The sequence below is a fragment of the Dermacentor albipictus genome, chromosome 1, assembly GCF_038994185.2.
Source record: "Dermacentor albipictus isolate Rhodes 1998 colony chromosome 1, USDA_Dalb.pri_finalv2, whole genome shotgun sequence".
Lineage (NCBI taxonomy): Eukaryota > Metazoa > Arthropoda > Arachnida > Ixodida > Ixodidae > Dermacentor > Dermacentor albipictus.
Window position 1 is genome coordinate 112839656 of NC_091821.1, and position 22775 is coordinate 112862430.

At 43.9% G+C, this 22775-nt stretch overlaps 1 protein-coding gene across 1 annotated transcript; it reads left to right on the plus strand.

Annotated features, from left to right (window-relative positions):
• The first annotated feature begins 3001 nt into the window (after nt 1–3001).
• Ogg1 (8-oxoguanine DNA glycosylase) lies at nt 3002–22220 on the plus strand. Its single transcript, XM_070533060.1, has 8 exons — nt 3002–3417; nt 3839–4234; nt 4580–4667; nt 7027–7218; nt 8587–8731; nt 9122–9171; nt 9241–9383; nt 22158–22220. The coding sequence occupies exons 1-7, from the start codon at nt 3338–3340 to the stop codon at nt 9319–9321; spliced, it is 1032 nt and encodes a 343-aa protein (XP_070389161.1). The 5' UTR covers nt 3002–3337; the 3' UTR covers nt 9322–9383; nt 22158–22220.
• Nucleotides 22221–22775: the final 555 nt, after the last annotated feature.

Sequence of the window (22775 nt, forward strand, 5' to 3'; positions counted from 1 at the left end):
CAGCATAGAACAGTTTACACCCTTTGGAGTGCCTCTTCTGATAACGCGCGTGCCGTTCGTCACTGGAAAGTTCCGGGCTTGCAGCGATAAAGAAAGGAAACGCATCAAGGCAGATGACGATTATTTTTGTGTGGCAGAAGGGGCAAGCCAAAGGGTGTAAACTGTTCTTAGAGTGTACTCTTAGAAAATGTGCACCCTTTGGGGCTTGTCCCACAACGAGGCTATGGACTGAGGGCTTTTACACGTTACCACCGAACATGAAAATAAAGTTTTTTCACTCTCTTGTCCCACAACTACACTTAAAATGTTTACACCCATTGAGTTGTATGTTGTCCCCAAACAATAATGGTCGTCTGTCTTGTCCGCATTTTCCTTAACGCAGCGAGCCCGGTACTTCCTAGTCACGAACGGCTTTTCGCGTTATCAGCTTGAAGCAGCATTCTCGACAGGAAAGGATCGATCGCCGAATTTTCAAGAGGGGAAGCGCAAGCAATTGCTTGCGCTTCAGGTTCTCGATTGTGTTTTCGACCCCTTTACCCACGTGATGGGTATTTCATGGTTTTACCGGGTACCACATGTGTCCATATATTGGGCCCAATATATGAAACGGCCAAATTCGATTTTATTTGACGCCTCAAATGGTAGTAATGTGTTGAGTCCCTTGTAGCTTTGTTCTTGTTATCAATTTTACTATTTGGCGAATGGATACAGCGTGTACGCTGCATAACTCGCTTGTGAGTCGAGTATGCCCTTGGTATAAAATAACTTGTATGCTTTAGGTAGAACGATTGTTTGCAATTTGGGACATGTGTCGGAATGTTTTCAAAACCAGGAAAGAAACAAGCGCGTTAAAACCGCAGCTGAAGCTACTGAAGGAACCCTACAATGCGGCTAAAGTTGCTAGAAAAGGTAGCAGTGGCGCCATCTCGCGGCATCTGTGGAAAAGGCGGGCGCCAGAACCCGGCCGGGCGGTCGAAGTACTAGATTACTTTATAGTTCACTATACTTATAGCTCTATGCTTATAGTGTCACGAGCAACGCTACTAGATACTTTTCAGTTGTAAAACTCCGCCTGGGAGCGGCGCGAGAAGGTGACCCTCTGCCGTCTCCTCTCGCGAGGTGGCGCTGCCGCCATGGTTGGCCTAGAGTTACTGTATATGCTAGCATATACAGTAACTCTAGGTTGGCCCGGTTGGCTGCGGAAGCTTCCCAAAGCAGCAGCGCGCCGCCGACTCAATGCCACAATTTTTTTTTTGTTTGCTGCACTTCGTGGCGCTAAATATTCAAAGAATAGCCTTTTTACATTGTGCACTCTGTAAAAAGCAGCTAATAGGCGAATGAATAGGAGAGCGAGGATTTTCGTTAGTGGAATGTTTTATGTGCACATGAAAAAAAGAATAGGACCAGTACAACGCCGGATTGATGAATCTAAGCATTATGCATCGATATTCACAAAAGACGCGCTTTCTTGGTTGCTACAGCTACCTTATGACTGCTTTCTAGTCGAAAGTTTGCATCCCTGAAGTAAAACTGCATCCGCGTAACAATGAAGAAATTCAGTACTTCGCACGTGAACGCGAACATATGCGCTGCACAACCAAGAAGAGGGAGGCAGCACCCCTCTAGATAATCTAAAACCTTCCAAAATATCTCTCCGCAAAGGCCTGCCTCATCCAGGGAAGCCGACACACTTTTGTTAGCAGTCTTCATAGAGCCCAGTATCTTTGGCATCGGGTGCTTTAAGGAACCTTGCTTGAGACTTCTGCACTCAAGTAACTGTCACAGCCAACTGCTGGGGTTTCAAAGCTTATGTCCGTTATGCATAGATCCCATGGGGCACCCTTTGTGACTTTACGAATAACATATCCACACAGATAATAAACATTGTCCCCCATGTTCATTGCTCATTGCTATGCTCATTGCAAGCACATTCTGGTGAGCTGCTTCGCTCCAGGCAACTTATCAACGTCGCCTCAATAGCATTGCGAAGACTACTTTTTTTACTTGCAGGCTTCTCTCGTCTGCTTGAATGTGTCATTGATGCTGACGAGCACAGGTCCTGGCACACCGTCCACACTACCACGTAGCGCTGTTTTAACAGGTGTATACAGGTTTAGAAGGCGGAATATCTGCGTGAAGTTGGTTATAGTAGGATGGGACTCATCTCAACCGAAGGAACGCACTAGTCTAATGGATTGCTGAAAGAAACGTGAGAGGGAATTTCCTAGCAAACAGTGCAATCTGAATGTAGTCACAACAAATGTGAACAGCGTGTCTTACCTCCAGTGGATCTTGATGTAACTTGGCTGTCGAAACATAGAGCACACCTGGACGCGGCAGATCATCGACAATGTCTAAAGTCTACATCAGAGTTAATCGCAGTGACTTTGTCGTTTGTTGTGGTGCAAAAACGTTCAGGTTCTTTTGAATTGCATTCTGTTCTGTCAAGTTCAGCAGTTCCAAAAAATCTTTGATGACCTGACATGATTAGTGTAACAATTTTATATCCCTTAGGAAATGCGCACGAAGTTCAAAGGCGGTGGTCTGATAAACTATGTTGACGTAGAATGCTCGCCGACATTTAATAACACAAAAAAAAACAGGAGCGAGAAGAGACGAAGTGATAGGAAGAGCGCTGCGCCCTCCCTAGCTATCACTTTGTCTCGTTCTCGTGTTTTTTCTTGTTTCATTGCCGTTTCATTGTTCCATTGCAGGTATGTTTGCTCACAAGGCGTGCAGCATTTTCCTGGCACACAAATAAGAAACACGAGCAAAACGTGGCACGCTTCTGCACGCATCGGCGTCTCTGTCCACCCGCACAAACGTTGTTCGCACCACCCGCCCATTTCTTTCTCTATGACCCGCCTTCGGGCCGACAGTGTCGCGCGCGCCACCCCGCGGGCGCGACAGAAAGGGGCCAGGTGCCGCGGCGGAGTTTGACAACTGAAAGTAATCTAGTAACGTTGGTCACGAGTGCTACGCATTTTAAAGTCGGCCCTTCCAACGCGCCCAATTTTCTTTTTGGCCTCGCGGCCTATCCGCAGCTCGAAGTGAAACTGATATGATTGAGGGTGATTGAAATCAAATATGAATAGGACTACGAAACGCGCCACTTCTCGATGTCGGCTCAAGAATCACAATCGTCATCAGCTGAATATTCTCCCGCGCGTCTGCTCGCGCTATATTCCAAAGTTGGTTCTTTATTCTATGGTACCGGCGAGTGTGGCTGACATGTCCAAACACGTGTGACACGAACTTTTTACCTTCTGATCGAAGGCAAAAAATATCTATTTGTGCAAAAACTAAGAGTGCACTAGAATTTACCTTAAACGTTAACATGGTGTCATCAGGAGTCATTAAGTGCAGCGCTCGACAACTCAATCTGGATGTGACACTGACGTGTGGGCAAGCTTTTAGGTAAGTTTTGAATCGAGCGTGCGTGCAGGTTCTGCATGCCGCTCCTGAAGCTGGCGCAACAGTACATTTGTCAAGGTTCTCACTGGTATTGTAGAAGTCGCGGGCGCTTTTTTTTGGTTGCTGGATGTACGTCGAACAAACTTTGTCGCGGCTGCGGCTGCGGCGCTTGTGCTGAGTCAGTCGCGCCGTACTATATAATAACTTTGGTACTGCGATTTCTAAAACTCCCCGTTCACATGTGCTGGGCTGCAGAAGAAAACGTCCCGCGACTTCCGCAACACCAGTCAGAACCTTGCCTAGAACAGTATGGTAGAAACAACAATGCTTATGGCTATTGTCTTGCCGGCTAGAGTAAAAATGCAGACGAGCTCGTCACTTCGAAGAGGCGCTGATCGCTTTTTTTTCTTTTTTTTACGTGCAGGTGGAAGAAGAATAACCACTCCGAATGGATTAGCACTTTTGCAGGCAGGGTATGGTGCCTGAGGCAGGATGACGACGGAAACATCCACTACCGGGTGCTCAATGTTGTTAGCAATGGGTTGTGCTCTCCAAATATTGATAATTCACCCGCAGTATCCCGAAGTAGAAAGCGGAAACGCTTGGAGAGTCCGTCAATTTCATCAGGAGAAAATGAAGACCTCTTGAGAGACTACTTTCAGCTGGGAGTGGACTTGGAGGGCCTCTACACTAAATGGTGTCGTGCAGATCCTACCTTCAAGGCAACTGCGAACTACCTCCCAGGAATCAGAGTACTGCGACAAGAGCCCTTAGAGGCTCTGATGGCCTTCATTTGCTCATCCAACAATAACATTACTCGGTCAGTCCCAAATTATTTCTACATGTCGTGCCTTCATCCAAATGCCTGTTTTTTCTGGGTGCATTAATTTATTTATAACATCTACTCAAGTGCTCAGTAATTTTGCCCCTGTGATTGAAGACAAATACTTTCTAAATAATTTTCATTTTTAAGCAAGCAACAATAACCGTTTCTTTGTATAAGCTTGCAAAAGTATAACAGAGGAAAGTCTTCATGGTGGGCCGTAATAGCAAGCACATTTCTGTGCTGTTTTCTTCTCTAACATTGTTGAAATTGCATTTTAACTTGCACTTTTATGATAACTGTGACACCAACAATTTCCTTTCTTCACTTTTTTTATTTCAGCATCAGCTCTATGGTTGAAAAGCTGTGCACCATGTATGGAACTAAGCTTCTTGAGGGCAAAGAAGGGTCCTTTTATGCCTTTCCTACGGTATGTAATTCTTGCAACACTTTATCAAAATGTATATGTAGCCTATCACGATCTGTAATGGTCAAAACATATATCTTCTATGTGTTATAGTGCAAGGGGAAAACTAGGTTTCTTAATACACAACTTAGGTGGCTACACCTCTGAGTTAAAACTAAAGGTATACAAATTTATAAACGGACACTTTCTTGAATACACCAGCGTCATCTGGGACCACCACACAGCAGTCAATAAAAATTGACTAGGAAAAAAAATTAGTAAGGTCCCACGCATCATGGGATTTGATGGTTGTGAAGCATTTTGCAGGTGGATGCTATCCAGCATTGTTTGGGAATCTGTAAAGTGTCACCATGTGGACCAATGTGTTTGTATAAGGCAAGTAGTGTGTGTGTGTGACCACAGCAGCAAGACGTTGGTGCCAGTAACAACGATTGTATGTTGGCAACGGCATGATTTGTACTCTGGCTGTTTGTGCCGAGTTTATGAGATGCCGATTGTTGTGTTCTACATAAGTACTGGATAGGTTTAACTGAGAGAAATGCTGATTGTGACATCTGCAGCTACAATCATATGTACAGGTGCGGCCACTGCTAGTGGTAACACAAGAGACCGTGGCAGCGCTCTACAGAGCGTTACCCCCAACGCCTCGTGAAGTCTTGGCAGATGACTCGCTATAGCAGATGACTCCCCAGGCTTTTTGCCAATTGCTTTAATTATGCCTTCACCGCAAGACTTCATGAGGCGCCAGTGGTGGGGCACTCCCACAGCGATGCCATGAGCTTCGTGTTCCCACTAGCAGTGACCACGCCTCTGCCTATGTCTATGTAATGAGCAAAACAAAAATAAGGTGAAAGCTGGAGCTGGCTTTCACCGTGTTCTCATTTTGCTAATCGTCTTGAATTTCCATCTCCTGCCTTCCCCGTGTTTTTCCCATGCCTATGTTAAAATGACAATGGCAATTGTACTCGGGCAAAGAAACATTAAAACCTGTTCAACCTGGATCAATCCTGAAGGTGGTACAATGTCATACAGCATCTGCGTAGTGCTACGAGGAAAGGACTGGGGAATCTGGGCCAGTCCCAAAGGTGGTGCAGTCTAACACAGTATCTCAAAGTGCTAGCTGCCATGTGGAAATAACGCAAGAAACTGTCACACGATGCATGTGCCAAACATCTGAAAGAGCTAGTTGGCTTTGTGTACACTCGTATGCGATCATGGCCCAATGGCTAAAGCATTGGGCTGCTGTTCCAGAAGACAGATTGGATCCCACCATCAATCGCACATTTCTATTTACGAGACAGGAACCTACCTACTTGCCTACCACAAAGTGCTGGAATGGGACAAAGAATGCTTCACATTAAATGTCAACAACCAGTTACCCAGTTTACATTGCAATATTAGCGTTAAGACCAGAAGAGCTTATAAAAAAAAGGTCAGAGCCTCTCATCATAAGTGCAACAAGAGCATGAAACTGAATTTTGCCTGCACAAATTGTTAGGTAGGTACTTTTTTTCTTTCCGAGGACACTAGATGATTGGAATTCCCTTTCTCATAATTTGGTGTTGCTTGGTTCAGTAGAATAGTTTGCATTTATTATTTCAATAGCCTTGATGCATTGTACTTTTTCCCTTAACATGTGAAGTATTCTTGTATTCACTTATTTTATTTACATATTTTTGTAACAGTAGCTGTTCTTATATATATTTTTGCCCACTCCTGCTTTGACTCATTGTGGTTTGCAGTATCAAAAGAATAAAATAAGTAGCAATCAATATTATAGCTGTGGGTCAGAATTTCATGCCCATACTTGAAAATGGAAACTTTTAGGAATAGCAAATGCAAGGTTTCAGCACACTCGAAGAATGACTTTAGTTACACTGGGCATGTGCAGAACCCATGCACAACTTAGGTTGTTTTGTGTGCTGAGTAAATGTCTGAGACCTCCTTTGCATCTATTGTTGCTAAAATCCCTTAGTAACATCCACAACAGCTTGTGCTTTTAACCTAATCTGTGTGTAGTGAAGTACAGTACAGTACAGCCTAAACCTTGTGTGGAGAAAGGTCATGACAAAACTAAATTTTGCATGTATTCGTATAATAGGTGTTAAAGTGTGAATACTTGCATGCAGTAATGCTCGATATTATCAACTATGAAAGCTTTATTGACTTATTAAGCATAAAACATAATAAAAACAAAAACTTTATAGCTTCTTGGAACATAGTCAGCCCTATGTCATGAAAATAACCAAAAGCCCTACAAGGCACTGATGGTGACTTGTGACATTGTGCGAGCAGAAGCAGTACACTTGCAATACACATTACTCACTGTGAAATGAAGCCGTGTTGTGGTATGTCCTTCAAGGCTGCGCAGATGGACCGAGGAGGGGTTGAGGCAGAGCTGAGGGCTGCTGGCTTTGGATACAGAGCAAAGTATGTGCATGGCACGGCCAAGGCACTTGCCACACGGGATCCTATGTGGTTGCAATCACTTAGGGGTGCCTCTTATGCTGAGGCGCACCGCCAACTCGTTGAACTTCCTGGTGTCGGTGCAAAGGTATGACTTCCAGTAATGGTTATTTGGGCTTTGGCCAACTTAATTTTCACACTTCCACTTCAGCTCAGTTCGTAAGTGACTGCAGCACCACTAGCACTAGAAAACATGCGCACACGTGCACGAACTAGACAGACATAGGTTCCTAATGAAAGGAAAACGCCATGCTTTTACCAAATGTTCATTATAAATACTATAAAAACCAAAGCAGCAGTAGATTTACCAGCACAAGTGTGTTAATGGCAAGTTGAGTGCAACCATTTGGGTGTTTAATAAGCTCATTAAAGGTAAGCAAATATCCAAAACTTTTGCATTTAATTAATTGAATATTCAATTTGGTCCTCAAATCGAATGCTCCAAAGAGCCCTCAGCATGAGAACAAACTGTACTTGTTCCACTCCATACTGCCAAGCAAAACACTCATTGCCCTGACAAAGATGTGTGCCCTTGTTGAAATGTTGGCTCCAGGCTGAGGCTTCCCTTGACCGCCTACACTGCTGATCACTTCAAGCCTCTCTCTTCCTGGGACCCCTTTTTCTCATTTGTAATGATTTTTTGTGCTTTCAATAAACCATGCTTCATAACGTGCAGTGCAATGACAGAAATTGGTCCAATAGCACTAGAGGATGTTAGTGTAGTGCATGTGATAGAGGCATCCTGAAGGTGTGTGTCCTTTCGTGGTTAGCTCTTGCTGTGGGTTGTCTTAGGAACATAAAGAACTCTGGAAAAATTACTCATCCTCCAATAAGCGCTGGCCAGTGCAGCAGCCCAGAGGACACCACAGCATTTACCTAGCTTTGATCAACACAGTGCACTGTTGTGGCACCATGTGCTAGGTGCAATTCAACACTTTCCTGTCTCAGTGGAACCTTTTCAATACTAGCGGAGTTGAAACAGACAGCTGATCTCTATAATAATGACAGAACATCTCTCATACTTTGTCCTTGGCTTGAGGTGAGACTAAGCGATGACTGATTTTACCATTTATTTCCTGCTGTAATGACAGAGAGCAAGTAGCATGAGAGCGAATTAGGATTGAAGTGTGCAGCCTGGGAACTGCCATGTTGTTATGCAATCACTGCAACTGGCGAGCGCCGTCCCAATAAGCTCCCCACATGCACAGTCATGGTAGCTGTTATCGCTAGTGGTAAGACAGTAATGCATGCTAAAAGTCTGTAATATGTGAATAGGTAATATGGCAATGAGGCGAGTGTTATTGGTACCGTCCATTTGCATTCATTTCTGTGTAGGGAAGCAGTAATACGTTATACTCTTTAATGTGGCATGAAATGTGTGTATGTCCTCAGAATATACTTTCTTTATGATGTAGCTTTGTTCTTTAAATGTTCATTATGTGTAACTGGGTGCCAGGTGGCTGACTGCGTGTGCCTAATGGCACTGGACAAGGCTGAGGCAGTGCCAATTGATGTGCATGTCTGGCGCATGGCAACTCGGCACTACCTGCCCCATCTTAGGTCCCTGAAGAATCTTTCAGCAGTTGCCTATAAAGAAATTGGTGAGTCTAGTTTGCATTTAATTGTAGACAATATGTATTTAGTAATTTGTCATCAAAAGTTGTGTTGACAAAGAATTGTGCATAAAGAAAGGGTCTCAGAAAATGTCTTGTGGGAAATTTTGGTTACCTTGCTGACGTATGTTAGTCCACGCTATCGAATTGAAGGCATTCAGAAGAGAAAGGGTAACCTTACTTGCAGCACCACAGTTTACTATGCTTTGCTTCATTGAGATACCTTATCATGCTATACTGTTCTGCGTGAATTGTATTATTTTATTGTTATGTCGTGTAATGACCAGTTCGGTTATTTTTTAAGATACTTAGCTGATAATGGTGCAACAGGCATAAAAAGAAATCTCTTTAAACAAGTTTTCTTGTTACCTGTTTTAGGTGACCACTTCAGGGAACGCTTTGGCCCCTATGCTGGCTGGGCACAGTCTGTAAGTGTTAATTGATACCATTTGTCATTTGTTCAGCATTTTTAATGCCAATAATGACTTAATATGCAGGTGCTGTTCACCTCTGATTTGAAGAAGCACACCAAGTCCAGTCCATCAGAATCTGAAGATATAAAAGAGAGTGCCACTTAATAGATCAGACCAGCAGACAATATTTTCTTCCGTGATGTCGTCCAGCATAGGTGTATGCATAGGTAAGCATAGTCCTCCATTCTTCAGTGTCCACAATTCTCCACTTGTGTATAAACACACTGTTGACTACAAATGTTATTACTCCTTTCTGTAGTGATCAGTAAATCTGGAAACTGCAAAGCTTTATAGCATAACTTACTAAGAACATCTAGTGGGAAAAAGAGCCCTTGAAGACTGCTGTATTCCTAGTATAAATGTAAACAAACTTTTGGTACTGCTGTTGGCATGTTGGGGATGTGTTAACCCCCTTCAGATGCTGCGTGCAGACAATTGTGCATGCCAAGGTTGCATAAAATAGAAAAGCACTGATTAAAGTAATTATATTTAAAATGTGTTGCATACATGTTGAAACACTTCTGATTGGACCTATGCTGCAAATTTAAATTTATATGTATTTGTAAAGTGTTTTATGTCGGTGTCTGTATGTCGTTATGTAGTGCATTCACTTCTTTCCTAATTTTTTCACAATATCTCATATCAGGTATATTTTTCAAGTGCTGGAAATGTGCTTTCCAAGTATGCTAGACCTGTATTGTTGTTCTCATATCTGATATTCCTGTTGAGAGTTCTGGCATAGAGTTCACATTCTGTGACAAAACTCACTGAAGAATTTAAAAGTCTGATTCTTTCTGCTGCTGTGCATAGTTAATTCTGAATGGACAGAACTAATTGGCACTTGAAAGGGTTAGGGAGTCCCAGAAATTATTTTTGTCAGGCAGAAAGCAATGACTTAGACAGAGGGTATTTCTCAAATTAATGTTTTCACAAAGATTTCAGAAGAAATAATGCCATTTCACAAAATGTGGCAAATGCATTTGGGGAATGCACCTGCCTTGCACTAGACGTTGCTGAACCGTAGCCCCAATTTGTTCCTGGACTGAACCACCAAATAGAATGTGGTCTCCAGTGATTGTAGTTGGCTTTGCCAATAATTGCGTCAAACTGCACCAAGAGGTGAAACCTGCTGCATCCTGCTACATTTGGGTAAAAGTCTCACAACTTGCACCAAACCTGCACCAAGACATCAATTTTGTGGTTTTTCAGAGAAAGAAATGACGGCAATGCTCGAAATCCATCATTCAGTCTCCCACGACTATGGTGCCATTTCGAGCGGTCATGAGAGCTGACAGGCTGTTCTGTAGGTCGTGATAATGCAGGGCCACAAAATCTCGAAAGGTCACTACACATACTTAACAGACGGCAATATTGGGTTAGGCTTATGGTGTTGGCTAGCAGACTGGACACAGTGATAGAACAGCTGTGCCAATTGCGCCAAGAGTGTTCATTTGCACCATCTTGCTCCGAACGGCATTTTGGCTAAAAATTGCCTCAAGTGTGCACCAAATGAAGCATGAGAAGGAGAGCCTCCTTCCGTTAGTGCTACCTCAGTAGTAAAACTAAAGCTAAAACAAAGCTTGTCATCATCATCCTGGAAGTCAACAGAGCTGCCATTGTTACGGATATAGCCGATTCTGTCATTTCTTCATTCCTTGCGGTTTTGCTGCATTTCTTGGCAGCGGATGTTCCTATGTACCTGCGCTGTACAGTCATGTTGTGCTGCAGATCAGTATCCCTCCTGTCAGAGTGGCATAGCTAGAGCTCTCTCTAAAATAATGTCGTATCAAAAGAAGCCTTGGATAATATCCGGTCACGCATTGTTTAACATGGTCGTTGGCAGTGCCAATTTAAAGATGTCTTGTAATATGTGTACTCAACTGCCGCCATGTAATTTGCTTATGTGTGGGGACCTTCTTTGAAACCCTGCACGATCGGAAAGGAAGATTCCATGGTTGTAATTTAGTCTGCTTTCACATGTTTTACGGCACAGTTATGTGGGACAGATAGTGCGCATTAGAAGCAAGTTGTGGACATCTTCACTGTAGCTTTGGTTTAGCTGCGCACATTCTAGGGCATGACCTTGCTGATATGCTCTATAGTTCCCAGAACATCTTAAAGACAATATCTCTCTTAGGTAGTTGCTCCCACTTTTCTGTATCAGCTATGTGTGTTTCCAGCCTCTTTTGTGGGCCATTCCCGTGGGTATGTGCAGTCTAAAAATCTGGGCCGTTCCCGTGGAAATGTGCGGCCTGAAAGTGTGGGCCAATGCCAAAGGCGAGTTTGGATCGCGGTGACGCTGTTGAGCAAAGTATCGTTTTTATTTGCCCTATAATGAGGGTGTAGCTGATGATGAGCTAGCGGCCCAACGACGGCACTCGCTGTGTTAGTGTGTGCATAGCAATTGAGGGACACAGCAGCAAAAACGTGGGCCGATTTCAAAGGTAGTGCAGTCTAAAGATATGGCCACTTCTCGTGGGTATGTGCAGTCTGCAAATGAGCGCCGATCTCAACGATAGTGCAAGAAAAAAATTGACCACTCTTCCACTACTGTGAAGAGGGGTGCAAGCGAAGCTTGGGATCTGCAGCTCTTCGTTGTCGTAACGCCTCAGATTCGCGCTTCCTCACGGTGAGGTTGGCACGTCGACGACGAGCCCTTTCTCGAGCGAGTTCACGACGCGCGGCCCTCTCCCGCTGCCGTTCCTTCAACGCAGCCTGCTCTTCGGCAGAACAAACCAAACGCAGCCTCCCCATATGACTGCCAGGCATGAACTGGTGGGAAATGGCGGGCGCGAGGCAAGCGAACACACCCTTTCGCTCCTGCGGAGGGAGGGGACACCTGTGATTGGCCCGTGCCTTGCGCTGCACCTACTTATTCATGCATATAAAACCCCGCTTTAAAGGGCGCGTATGATGATGTTTAGTGTGGTGGTCTCGCAACCTTGAGGTCGGTGATTCGAATCTGCAGCCTGACAAACAATTTTTATTTTCACGCAGCTTGGGTTTTTTTGTATGGCAACAGTAACACTGATGCCGACACGAATGAGGCAATGCAAGCTTCGCTTGAAAAAATGATTGGGCATTGCAACGCTACTGCTATATCACTCTCGCATTGGTTGATGCAATTGAGTGCTGTGCTGTGACTTCACCCCATTCTCACCCCCTACTGGCTCAGGGGGACATTATCTTTGATCGATGTCCCTTTTGATTGACTTACTTGTACCCTTTTTATTGCAAAATTGAATTTGGTACATTCGTTTATTCCGCGAAGTATATTTTATTCCACTTATGTTGACGACGTGCACATGGGGTATAAATCCTGTAACTTCGCCATCTGTGAGCGACCGGTTCAACTTGGCCTAAACAAGATGTCAAGATGGGCACAGGAAGATGGATTTAGGATAAATCTCTTAAAAATCTCCTGTGTTCTTTAGGCACAAAATTTTAGGCATCATTTTAGACACGAAGCTAACGTTTATTCCACACCTGAAATACATTAAGAACAAATGCCTAGAAAACACTGAACATACTTAAAATCCTTTCAGACACAACGTGGGGTAGTGACAGGAAGTGCCTCATGAACCTTTACAAAAGCCTCATATGAACATGTTTTGATTATGAGGCTATTGTGCATCAATCGGCTACTTCTAATGCCTTGAAGGTGCTGGATCCTGTCCATCACCTAGGTGTTCGCCTGGCGACTGGTGCCTTCAGGACAAGTCCTGTAGAGAGTCTCTACGTTGAATATAACGAGTGGTTGCTCCATCTTTGAAGGATGTACTACTCTAGTTTTATATATTTTCTGAAAGTGAACGCAAACCACTTACATCCCTCTTACATAACCGTAAACGACAACACATCTGCGATGCTGTTTAATAATCAACCTGCAGCTAGAGTACTATTCTCTCTGCACGTAAGAAAACTTTGTGAGGAAGTGGGTGTCCCAATCCTAAAGCATAGCTTGATGGCCTCAGCGAAGCCATTACCGCCGTGGCAGTGGCAGTTTATAGAATGTGATAGTTCATTCGTAGAGGTGACAAGACGCTCCTGGGGCACATGTTCGGATGTATTTTCTTGAAATTCACTCAAAATACTCATGCACAGAATTTTACACGGACACTTCTAAGTCCCATGCCAATGTGTTTTATGCAGCAAGTCGGTCCATCCTTCTCGAAATCCAGTGTCCTGCATCTGGGAACAAGTATCTTTATGGGTGAAGCCTTTGCACTATCGTCCATTGTGAAACATGAAAATAAAATTGAAAAAACTAAAAGAAAACAATTATATTCACAGACTCTCTAAGTGTCGTAAAAGCCTTAATGTCACTTCATAAGCACAGAAACCTGGTAGTTAGCTCTGTTCCGTTCTTTGCACTATGTATATATCTCACCAGCATGTCACTGTATGCTGGGTGCCTGGTTATACAGGCATCAAGGGTGTGGGGTCTGATGTGGGATTCTCACACCGTACTCTTGGGACAAAGGAACGACAACACAGTAGTGCAAACAATCACAAGGGCATTTATTGCACCTTTCATAGATCAATGCCCGCTAGCCGAGTTGCTATCCACAAAACATGCCGATGGGCGCGCGACAAATCTAGAAGTCTGACTCACCGCGACCGGAATCGAGCGAATATGTTCGCCCCATGCTGGATCCCAACGCCTGGTCATTCGCGTGTATAGTCACGCGAATCGTGGCACGTTTGAAGGCGGCCACGCGAGACGGTCTCGCCGAAGCATCGGTCGGCGCGCACACGGGAGACGTCCCCGCCGTGCGTCGACCCGCCGGGAGAGAGGGTCGCTGCACGTGCGGCACGGCACGTCCATCCCGCTTGCTGTCTCGAACCCAAGAGTGAGCGCCTTGTCTCTCCCGCACCCAAGTAACCCCGCAGCAGCGCAACACTAGCGCCATCTCTCCCACTGCGCCTGTACCACTCCGACCGCCGCGTGCGCGGCGAAGCCGCACTACAGGAGACGCGCTATGCGGGAAAAACATCAGGGGAGGCGCGAGGGTCGCGCATCCCCACAAGGGCAAGTGCAAATTGCCACATCAATTGCATCACAAGCTATTATTCCTACTGTTGCTGTCCCTGCCACAGATCTGAAGCTTTGGTTATGAAAGAAGCTGCGAAGCCACTGGCAAATTAACAATAAACTTCACATAATTAGGCCACAGTTAGGTTTCTTGGCCTCCACAACAAAGACGCGAGGAACTGAAGTTTTATTCTGTTGACTCAGGGTAGGACACACGTATGGCACCCACAACTTTCTGCTGACTGGTAATGGACCTCTGACCTGTGGTAGATGTAGTGAGAGGCTGACTGCCCTCCACATCCTCTTAGGAGTGCCGAGAAGCAGAAGCCGAGAGAAAGAAACACTTTCGTCTAGCATACTGCCAGCACATCCCACTCCATCTGTGAATGTTTCATGGAGCAGAACCGTTGTTTGACACCAAAGCAGTTCTAGGTTTCTTGAGTAATGTTGTATGACATGTTATTAGCTCAAGAAAAAAATTCATGGTGCATCCTCTCACAAGAAGATGCTGCTGCAATAGTAGTGTTCTGTATAGCACGTGTCTCCAGGCCCTTGGGTTGCAAGGGCTCTGTCGAGGCAGTAGTGCTTCGTACAAGCTTTTACCTCTGACATATTTAATATATGTATTACCCTCCTAGAATGTATTTTTCGTGTTCATAGTACAGTCAAACCTCGATATATCGAACACACTCTATAACACCTCGAAAATCGCATGCATTTTTTATTCTTATTTTGAACGGGGTCGGCTGTAAAATGGATATATCGAACTCCGCCATCCCAGACCGTGTGCACTCTCCTGATAGGCGGCGAGCTTCGAAGATAGCGATGGCGTGATGGGCGTTCCCGACTGCACTAAAGCAGCTCACACCAAAAGCACCGAGGGCGCCATTTGAACGTAGCAGCATACGCACGCGACAGCTTGGCTAGTTCAACAACATCAACGCATTGCATTTGCCACACTGACTCCTCAATGCCACGCTCTGTGCCTGCCGCACCTCGCGAGGAATGGCGGTTTGCATCTACAAAGACGCGCGACAGCGCACCATAGAATAATGAATGCGTGCTCGCTGGGCTCACTCATTGACACCTTAGCAGACGCCACTTCATAATTTGTTACTGACAGTGTTTTAATATGCTTCGGTTGACGGACGTGGAGATCGCAGCGGAAGTAGCGGCCAAACTTGAAGACGCTGCCGAGGTTGATCTCACGAGCGTTGATGATGTCCCGCTCCCGACTTCAACTGAGGCTGTAGCTGCTTTGGCCCTTCTTTGCTGCTACTGCGGCGCAATAGAAGGCACTGGCCTATCGCTTGTGGATCGTTTAGACTATGTTGAGGATGCCGTGGTTAAGCACGCGGCTGCCAATAAAAAGCAGGCTACACTGCTGCAGTACTTTCAGCCAAAGAAATAAATACTTTGTGGGAAGCTTCAAATGAGTATGTATTTACTGCGCCACGATTGGTGCATGGTCGGGGATCGTTATTCAGAGGAAATTTGTGTGGCTCATGAAGTCGGTGCGGCCTAGGCCAATGGCGCGTGGCGCAACCAAACGCGTGCTCCGAACAACGATCCCCGATTGCACCCTTGGTTCGTTGATTGATTTGTACATGTGTTTTACGCATTTTTTATGTGATATTGTATATCAAGTTCTGGCTATCTTGAACTATGTCACGATCACCGTGCTGTTCGATATATCGAGGTTCGACTGTATACATCATTAGTCATTACCCTGTTCTTATTACACATACATTTTATGCGCTTTACTATGACTGTTTTAAGGCCCCTTTACAGCCACCTCGCATCTACCTCTCATGATTCACTGCTATGCTGTCAGCTCATTTAACACCAGCCCGGTCCTCTTCGGCCATAATCGGCCCTTGCGCTTTGAAACGCCAATTCATCATCATTGATTGATGGCAACTTGAGGTTGACTCGCCTTCCAACTTCTTAATCTTATTTGTTTTAAGTGCAACGAATGCGCTAAGCTTGTTGCAAACCTAAATCCTACATAAGCAGCTTTCAATCTCGTATACACACATGGAAAGCCATTTTCTTAAACATGAATGAAACTATCATTTCGTATTTTTTAACCAGAACACCTCAGTGATGCTTACAAAGTCGACTCCACTATATTTATTGACTATTTCAATTGAAATTGGGATTACTGTATACATTTGTGTAAGGGCCACACTTCTTTTTTGCAATGAGGTGCGGCCCTTACATGGGACTAAACGTTTTCGTCAAAATGTTGTCGGCGCAGCTGGCAACTACTGTACGCCCTGGATCCCCGAATGTACCATTGCATCAGAGGTCAACGTGCAGCTCTTGCCATCTAGTAGGGGCACGCAGAAGTGCATAGTGCGTGAAAATTCGCAGACGCGCGCGTGCGGCATCAGGGCACTAAATGCGATTGCTTCTCTGATGGAAATTTTCTTTCCAAATTTTGGGCTACCAAGTTAGGGGTGCAGCCCTTACATGAGTCTATACCATATAGCTGGTATGTATAGGTATGTGGGACACTGTACCAAAAGTGCTTGTCACTGTACAAAATCAAATTTTTTTTCCTGTGCCAAGATCTGCTTCAAAAGATCAAATGGCTGTCCCACCACTGCGAACACAATTGTGCAAAAAGGCACTGTATTGTGATGTCAGTGAAAATCACAGTTGTCGCTACTTGACAAAAGCAGCTTACAATAGTCCTTAGTATAATTACCATTTGCACCTCAGTTGAAAGATACCATTTCCCGTCACAACTGTCTAAATCACACTGATAGCTCAGCTGTGAGGTGTGCCTCAACACTATGTATTGCAAATCGTGATACCAGCACCAGGACACGTGTCCTGGCACGAACTGTATCACCGTTGACCTCGCAGAGCGAAAGCTCTGGTGGAACAATTGGTCATGTACAAATCATTGGTGGTACGTGAAAATATGCAAGCTTGTACGAAAGCTTCATGTACTGACACCAGAAGAAAGGGGGTTGACCGAGGGGCCCGATTTTTATTATCATATAAGAAGCCAACAAACATTGACACCAAAAACAACATAGGGGAAATTACTTGTGCTTAATAAATGAAATGAAGAAGCTATAAATTAATGGAAATTAAAGTGGATGAAAAAACAACTTGCTGTAGGTGGGTTGTGGGTTCGGTTCCCACCTACGGCAAGTTGTTTTTCCTCCACTTTAATTTCCATTAATTTATAGCTTCTTCATTTCATTTATTAAGCACAAGTAATTTCCCCTATGTTGTCTTTGGTGTCAGTGTTTGTTGGCTTCTTATGATATGTACTGACACCGTTGCACGTGAATCATCATTGAAAGAATACTATAAATTTGCTTAATTGTTGTCAGACCAGGACGACTATTGTATCCGACATACAAGCCTAAGACAAAGGACATACATTCTGTATATAAACGTGTTTTTATTTCATGAAGGAATCCGTTTGTATTCTGTGCAAGATACCCGTAACAATTGCAGTTTCGTTCAACTCTTGCAAATGATAAACGCTCATGACTGTGTTGGATGAACTTGCACAAAGCTGCACGTAAACAAAGAAGGCTATGAGACTGTGGTGTTGGCGCAACATGCACTCGCCAAACTATGGGTGATTTTCTCAAGTGAGCGCATCTATAACTGGCAACGTAGTCGAGTACTGTGGTAATGAGCGAGTTTGGCACTAGCACGTGGATAAAAATTAACGCACTGCTCACTGTGTTTGCAAACGGTTTCCATGGTGTCTGTCCACATCGGATTGAATCAAAACGAAACTATAGCAGCCCGCTCTCTCGCATGAGTACTTCATGGATGGGGCCCCGTGCATGCCGCAAAATAAGGTTGGAATCGAAAGAACCCCCAAACCTATGACCCAACATTGCTTTTTCCCCTCCCCCCCCCAAATGATAAGCTGAGTACCAGCAGGATCATAGGTGTGCTTTTGAGTTGCACTTTTACAATTTGCAGTGATCCCCAATCACAGGGCTTGGCTTGATTAAGAGGTGCACAACCAATTATCTTCAAATCAACAAATGTTCATGCCATGGGATAATGGGGATGGGAAAATACTGGGAGGCTGAATTATTCTTTTTGCTCTATCAGTGTTGCAGCTTGTGCACTCTGAATATGCATTCTATAAGTGTGAATTGTTCAAGTAAAAAAAATAATAATAATAAACCGTACTATAAGATTACCTTATGATGTCAAGGAAAAAAGTATTCTTTTAAATATTATTGAAATAAATAGAAAGAGAAAATTTGTTACAATTACAGGTTCTGTAAGACGGAAGTCATAAACTTGAGGTTTAATTGCATTTTGTTTAAAGTGGTAAAGTTATGTACTCGAATATACTATATTTTTTGCTTTTTGTTTTCACCACAAATGCGTCAGTATTTGTTCAAAATGATGCTTGGAGCAGTACATGTAGTATGTTCTAGTTTAAAATATTAAACAGAAGGCAGAATTCTTCATCAAGAATTCAACCTGCCAGAGTGCAACGCAAGGTGCCCGTGTAGTTCTGCTCCTGAGGAGAGCAGGGGGTTACGGCATCAAATCTCAGCCATGGCAGCCAGATGCTAGCTGGTGCAGAACACAATCACTCGTGTACTTATTGTCAAAATTATGCGGAGCCTTCCATCACCACAACCCTCATACTCCACGGAGTATGCCTCATCACTTATTTAGCCCTGCATTTTAAGAACTGCAAGGAACCATAAGTGTAGCTTATCATTCCTTGCATACACCTATCATACACCTCGCTTGTACTCAAAGCACGAACATCATCAGAAGGGTTCTTTTCTATAGTAAGAAAAATGGCTAGAAAATGTATCCAAGTGTGCACTCCCAGTATAAAAGTTTCTTCAGCTTGCTTCTTGTCTCTACACCACAACATTGAAGAAAGCCTCCTGGATAGACATACTAGTGTGAATTGTTTAGAAAAAGTACACATAAGGGAGGAGGCATGGGATTGAAGAAACTTGGCGCTCTCTGCACAGAAGAGTGCCTATAAAATTTATGCCAGCATGCGCTCCCAGTGCTGAAGCGTCTTCTTCAGCATGCTTCTTGTCTCTGCACCACAACTAAAGCATAGTGGTGCGACTATCGCCTCCAGAGCTGGTGAAAAAGAAGCCAGCTCACGTGCATGTAGTGCAAGAATATAATACGCTAGCACGCTGGACCAGAGCGGCAGTTCTATCGGCCGCTCCTGAGATTCCACGACACCATAACTGGCCAGCCTAAACAATGTGTGGCTACGGTGGCTGCCTTTTCACACCACCTCCCACAAAAGCATTGTGGAAAGCCTCCTTGAGAAACACACGAATATGAATTGTGTGGAGAAAGTACAAATAAGGGAGGAGGTGTGGGCTGAATTTCGTGAAGAGGTGAATTTCATCTTCTGGGATATGCTTGACAAACATATGCATGTGTGTGTGCATATATATATTCACGTTAGAGAACATGGCTGTACTGGCAGAAAGAGATAATTGAGATCTGTTTCAGCAGTAACAACCAATGAATTTGCTACAGTTCTAAGTTCACATCAACAACAAAGCTTAGAATTTGTCACACAACCTCGCATCATAAAGTGCACGCTTAGCTTTTGGCTTCTCTGAAGTAGAGGCTACCTCTGACATTGTGAATCTGGTGCGAGTTAACAAAGCAGGCATTATTAATGCTGGTTGGCATAATTAGGACTAGGTTCAAAAAGTGTGACTGAAAAAGTCAAGTGGAAGCAATCTGAGGCATCTTAAGAGCCAGAGGAAAATTTAAATTGAGGAAACAGTGAACACTTTGCTAATGGCCATTCTGGACACAGTGCTGAAATGTTCTGAACCTTTCTGCAGCGATGAAGGGATAAAGAGGCAAAGCACGCACTAGTACAACTGCTCCTAAAGAAAGCCTCACATTCTCATTTGCATTAGTTTAATAAGCTGGGGAAGAAAAAACATAAACATCTTATTTATAGCAGCAAAATAACACAAAGTACACCAATAAGTGTTAAATGTCACTTATTTTTCTGCTGTTCTCTTCTCCTGCCCCAAGAAATCAAAAACACTGTTAAGGAGGCCCTGAAACACTTTTTTCAACATTGTAAAAAAAATGTTGCCGATCTGTTAACAAGGCTCCTATGAACATGCAAGCCAAATGTTGTGCTGCATGCACCAGGGAACTTACAACCTTGTGTCAAAAGTAGTGGACAGTCATTTGCTCTCGCATCCACAATGTCGTTATCGAAAGCAATTTGCCCAGCAACGCTATTGGCTGATCTCGTGATCACGGGAACATTCTCAATACATAATAGCTAATTTTTAATTAAATAAATGAAAAATATATATGTCTGCGACCTCAAAAAGACAGAAAAATCATTTCATCTTTGCACTGCACGTGGCCTCCAAGATGGCCACCACAGGGTGCCGCGACAAGCCCTTTCACCGCCGCGACACTCAACTTTTGGCCGGGGCTTTGCTGTCTTGGCTTCTCTGCCGTGTAGCTTCCAGCATGCTAGCGGAGACGAAATTGACATGAGAAATTGACATGAGATTTGTGGGATGACATACATTAATAGTGAGGCCATTCTATGATTAATTAGAAAAGTGTTTCAGGCATAGAGTTTCTTGCTATAGTACCTAGAAGGAAATCTGGTGCTGCTGCGCTGTGGTATGCATGCGAATGCCCGTGTATTCTGACTTCGGATTGGCATCGTTCTCGAAGAGCCAGGACATCGTGAAGACATGCCTGGCAAGCACTGTTCCGTCCGTCACAATAATTCATTTTCCACTAGTAAATCAACATGTAAAAAGCTGTTTTAGCTTTATTATGACACAAAAATATGTTTTGTTTAATTATGAGAGCTTGTTATTGCATGTACAATGTATAAGAAGTTTCAGCGGGCCACTAAAGTTGGAGGACAGATGACAAGATTCGCGCTCGCTTTGGAACAGTTTGTCATCTGTTCTTGCTTTTCTTCACTTGGTTATGCATTGTAGGTGAGTAAACTTAATTGGAAGATGCAATATGGGTGAATAAAAACCTTTTATGAAGAATGCGTTATTTGTGTAGCCATATCACATTTTAGAAGAAGCCTCTTACAACACCAGCCAACATGAGCCTCGCAGTTACATATGCCGTCATTCCCATGATGGCACAGCGTCCCTTAGGAAACTCCCATAGACAGTGGCGCCAGATATCCCTCTAGCTGTTGCACTAAGAAACTGTATGGTTTCAGGGCCCCTTTAAACTCTGCCCGACTACTTGGCACAGTAACACATTTGCAGAAGCTCCACCCTTGTGGCTTTCCCTTCATTGCCACAGAAAGTCTGCAAGTATAGCAAGGCTTCCTAAGCACATCTTTCTTCACTTACCACGAAGCTATGCTTTGAGTGGGCAGTTCTGAGCAGGCTCAACTGTATTTTCTTTTTCTCTGTTGCATTCAAAGAACGCAGACTTAAAATGGTAAGCCATTGAAAACACTCATGTGACTTTTGATGGTCACACAAGCAAAAATGTGCAGAACAGTTTTGCTGTGACTGGAAGATTCGCTAGCTTTGTAATCTGTGTATAAATTACTGGGTTAATGTATACACACAGAAGTTCACATGAAAATGGAGTCTTGAAATGATCAACAGCGGTTGAACAAGAAATGTTGGTGGAGCCAACATTTTGATGTTTCGAAGAAGCACATAGATTGTTTCTAGGTTCATTTAAACTATATGTGATGACGCTGTAGATTGTGCATCAACTTCTGTGCCACCCTAGCATGTAGCTGTACACAGTGTAGCTTGTAAAACTGCATAAGCATGTTTGTACTTCTGTGTAATACACATCTCATTTTAACAAGTGCCTTTCATTCTTAGTACAATATCGCCCTCCTTCTCCATTCCCCCTTCATGAAATTGTACTGCTTTTACAGGGAAACAAAGACAAGAAGGAAGTAGGCCCACACGTGGAAAATAAATATTTGATTCCAAGCAAACATGTAAAAAAAACATTTTTTTCTTCTCCTTTTCATTGACAGTCACTTCGAAGAGCAAATAGGAAGATATTAATCTTCAAAGTGCCCCACGAAATACATTGGCATTCCAGTTAATTTTGTGCTTCAATGCATAAAACAGCTTTTCTTTTTAAAAAATGTAAGTGGGACAACAGTGCATTCTTGCTGCAAGTTTGATGGCACGTATCCCGAAACTACCTGCCGTGGTGGCATAGTGGCTATGGCATTGCGCTACTAAGCCCGGGCGTGCGGGACTGAATCCTGGCCATGGCAGACGCATTTTGATGGAGGTGAAATGCACAAATGCCCATGTGCTGTGCACGGGTGCACATTAAAGAGCCCCAGGTGGTCAGAATTAACCCGGAGTCCCCCACTATGGTGTGCCTCATAGTCAAATTGTGGTTTTGGCACGTAAAAGCCCAGAATCTTATTTTAATTTTTAATATCTCGAAACCGGTGCCATCCTCGGAATTTGTTCCAAGTCGATATGCCTTGCATACTTGCTAGCTACAATTTGTAGATTGAAATATGTGCCAT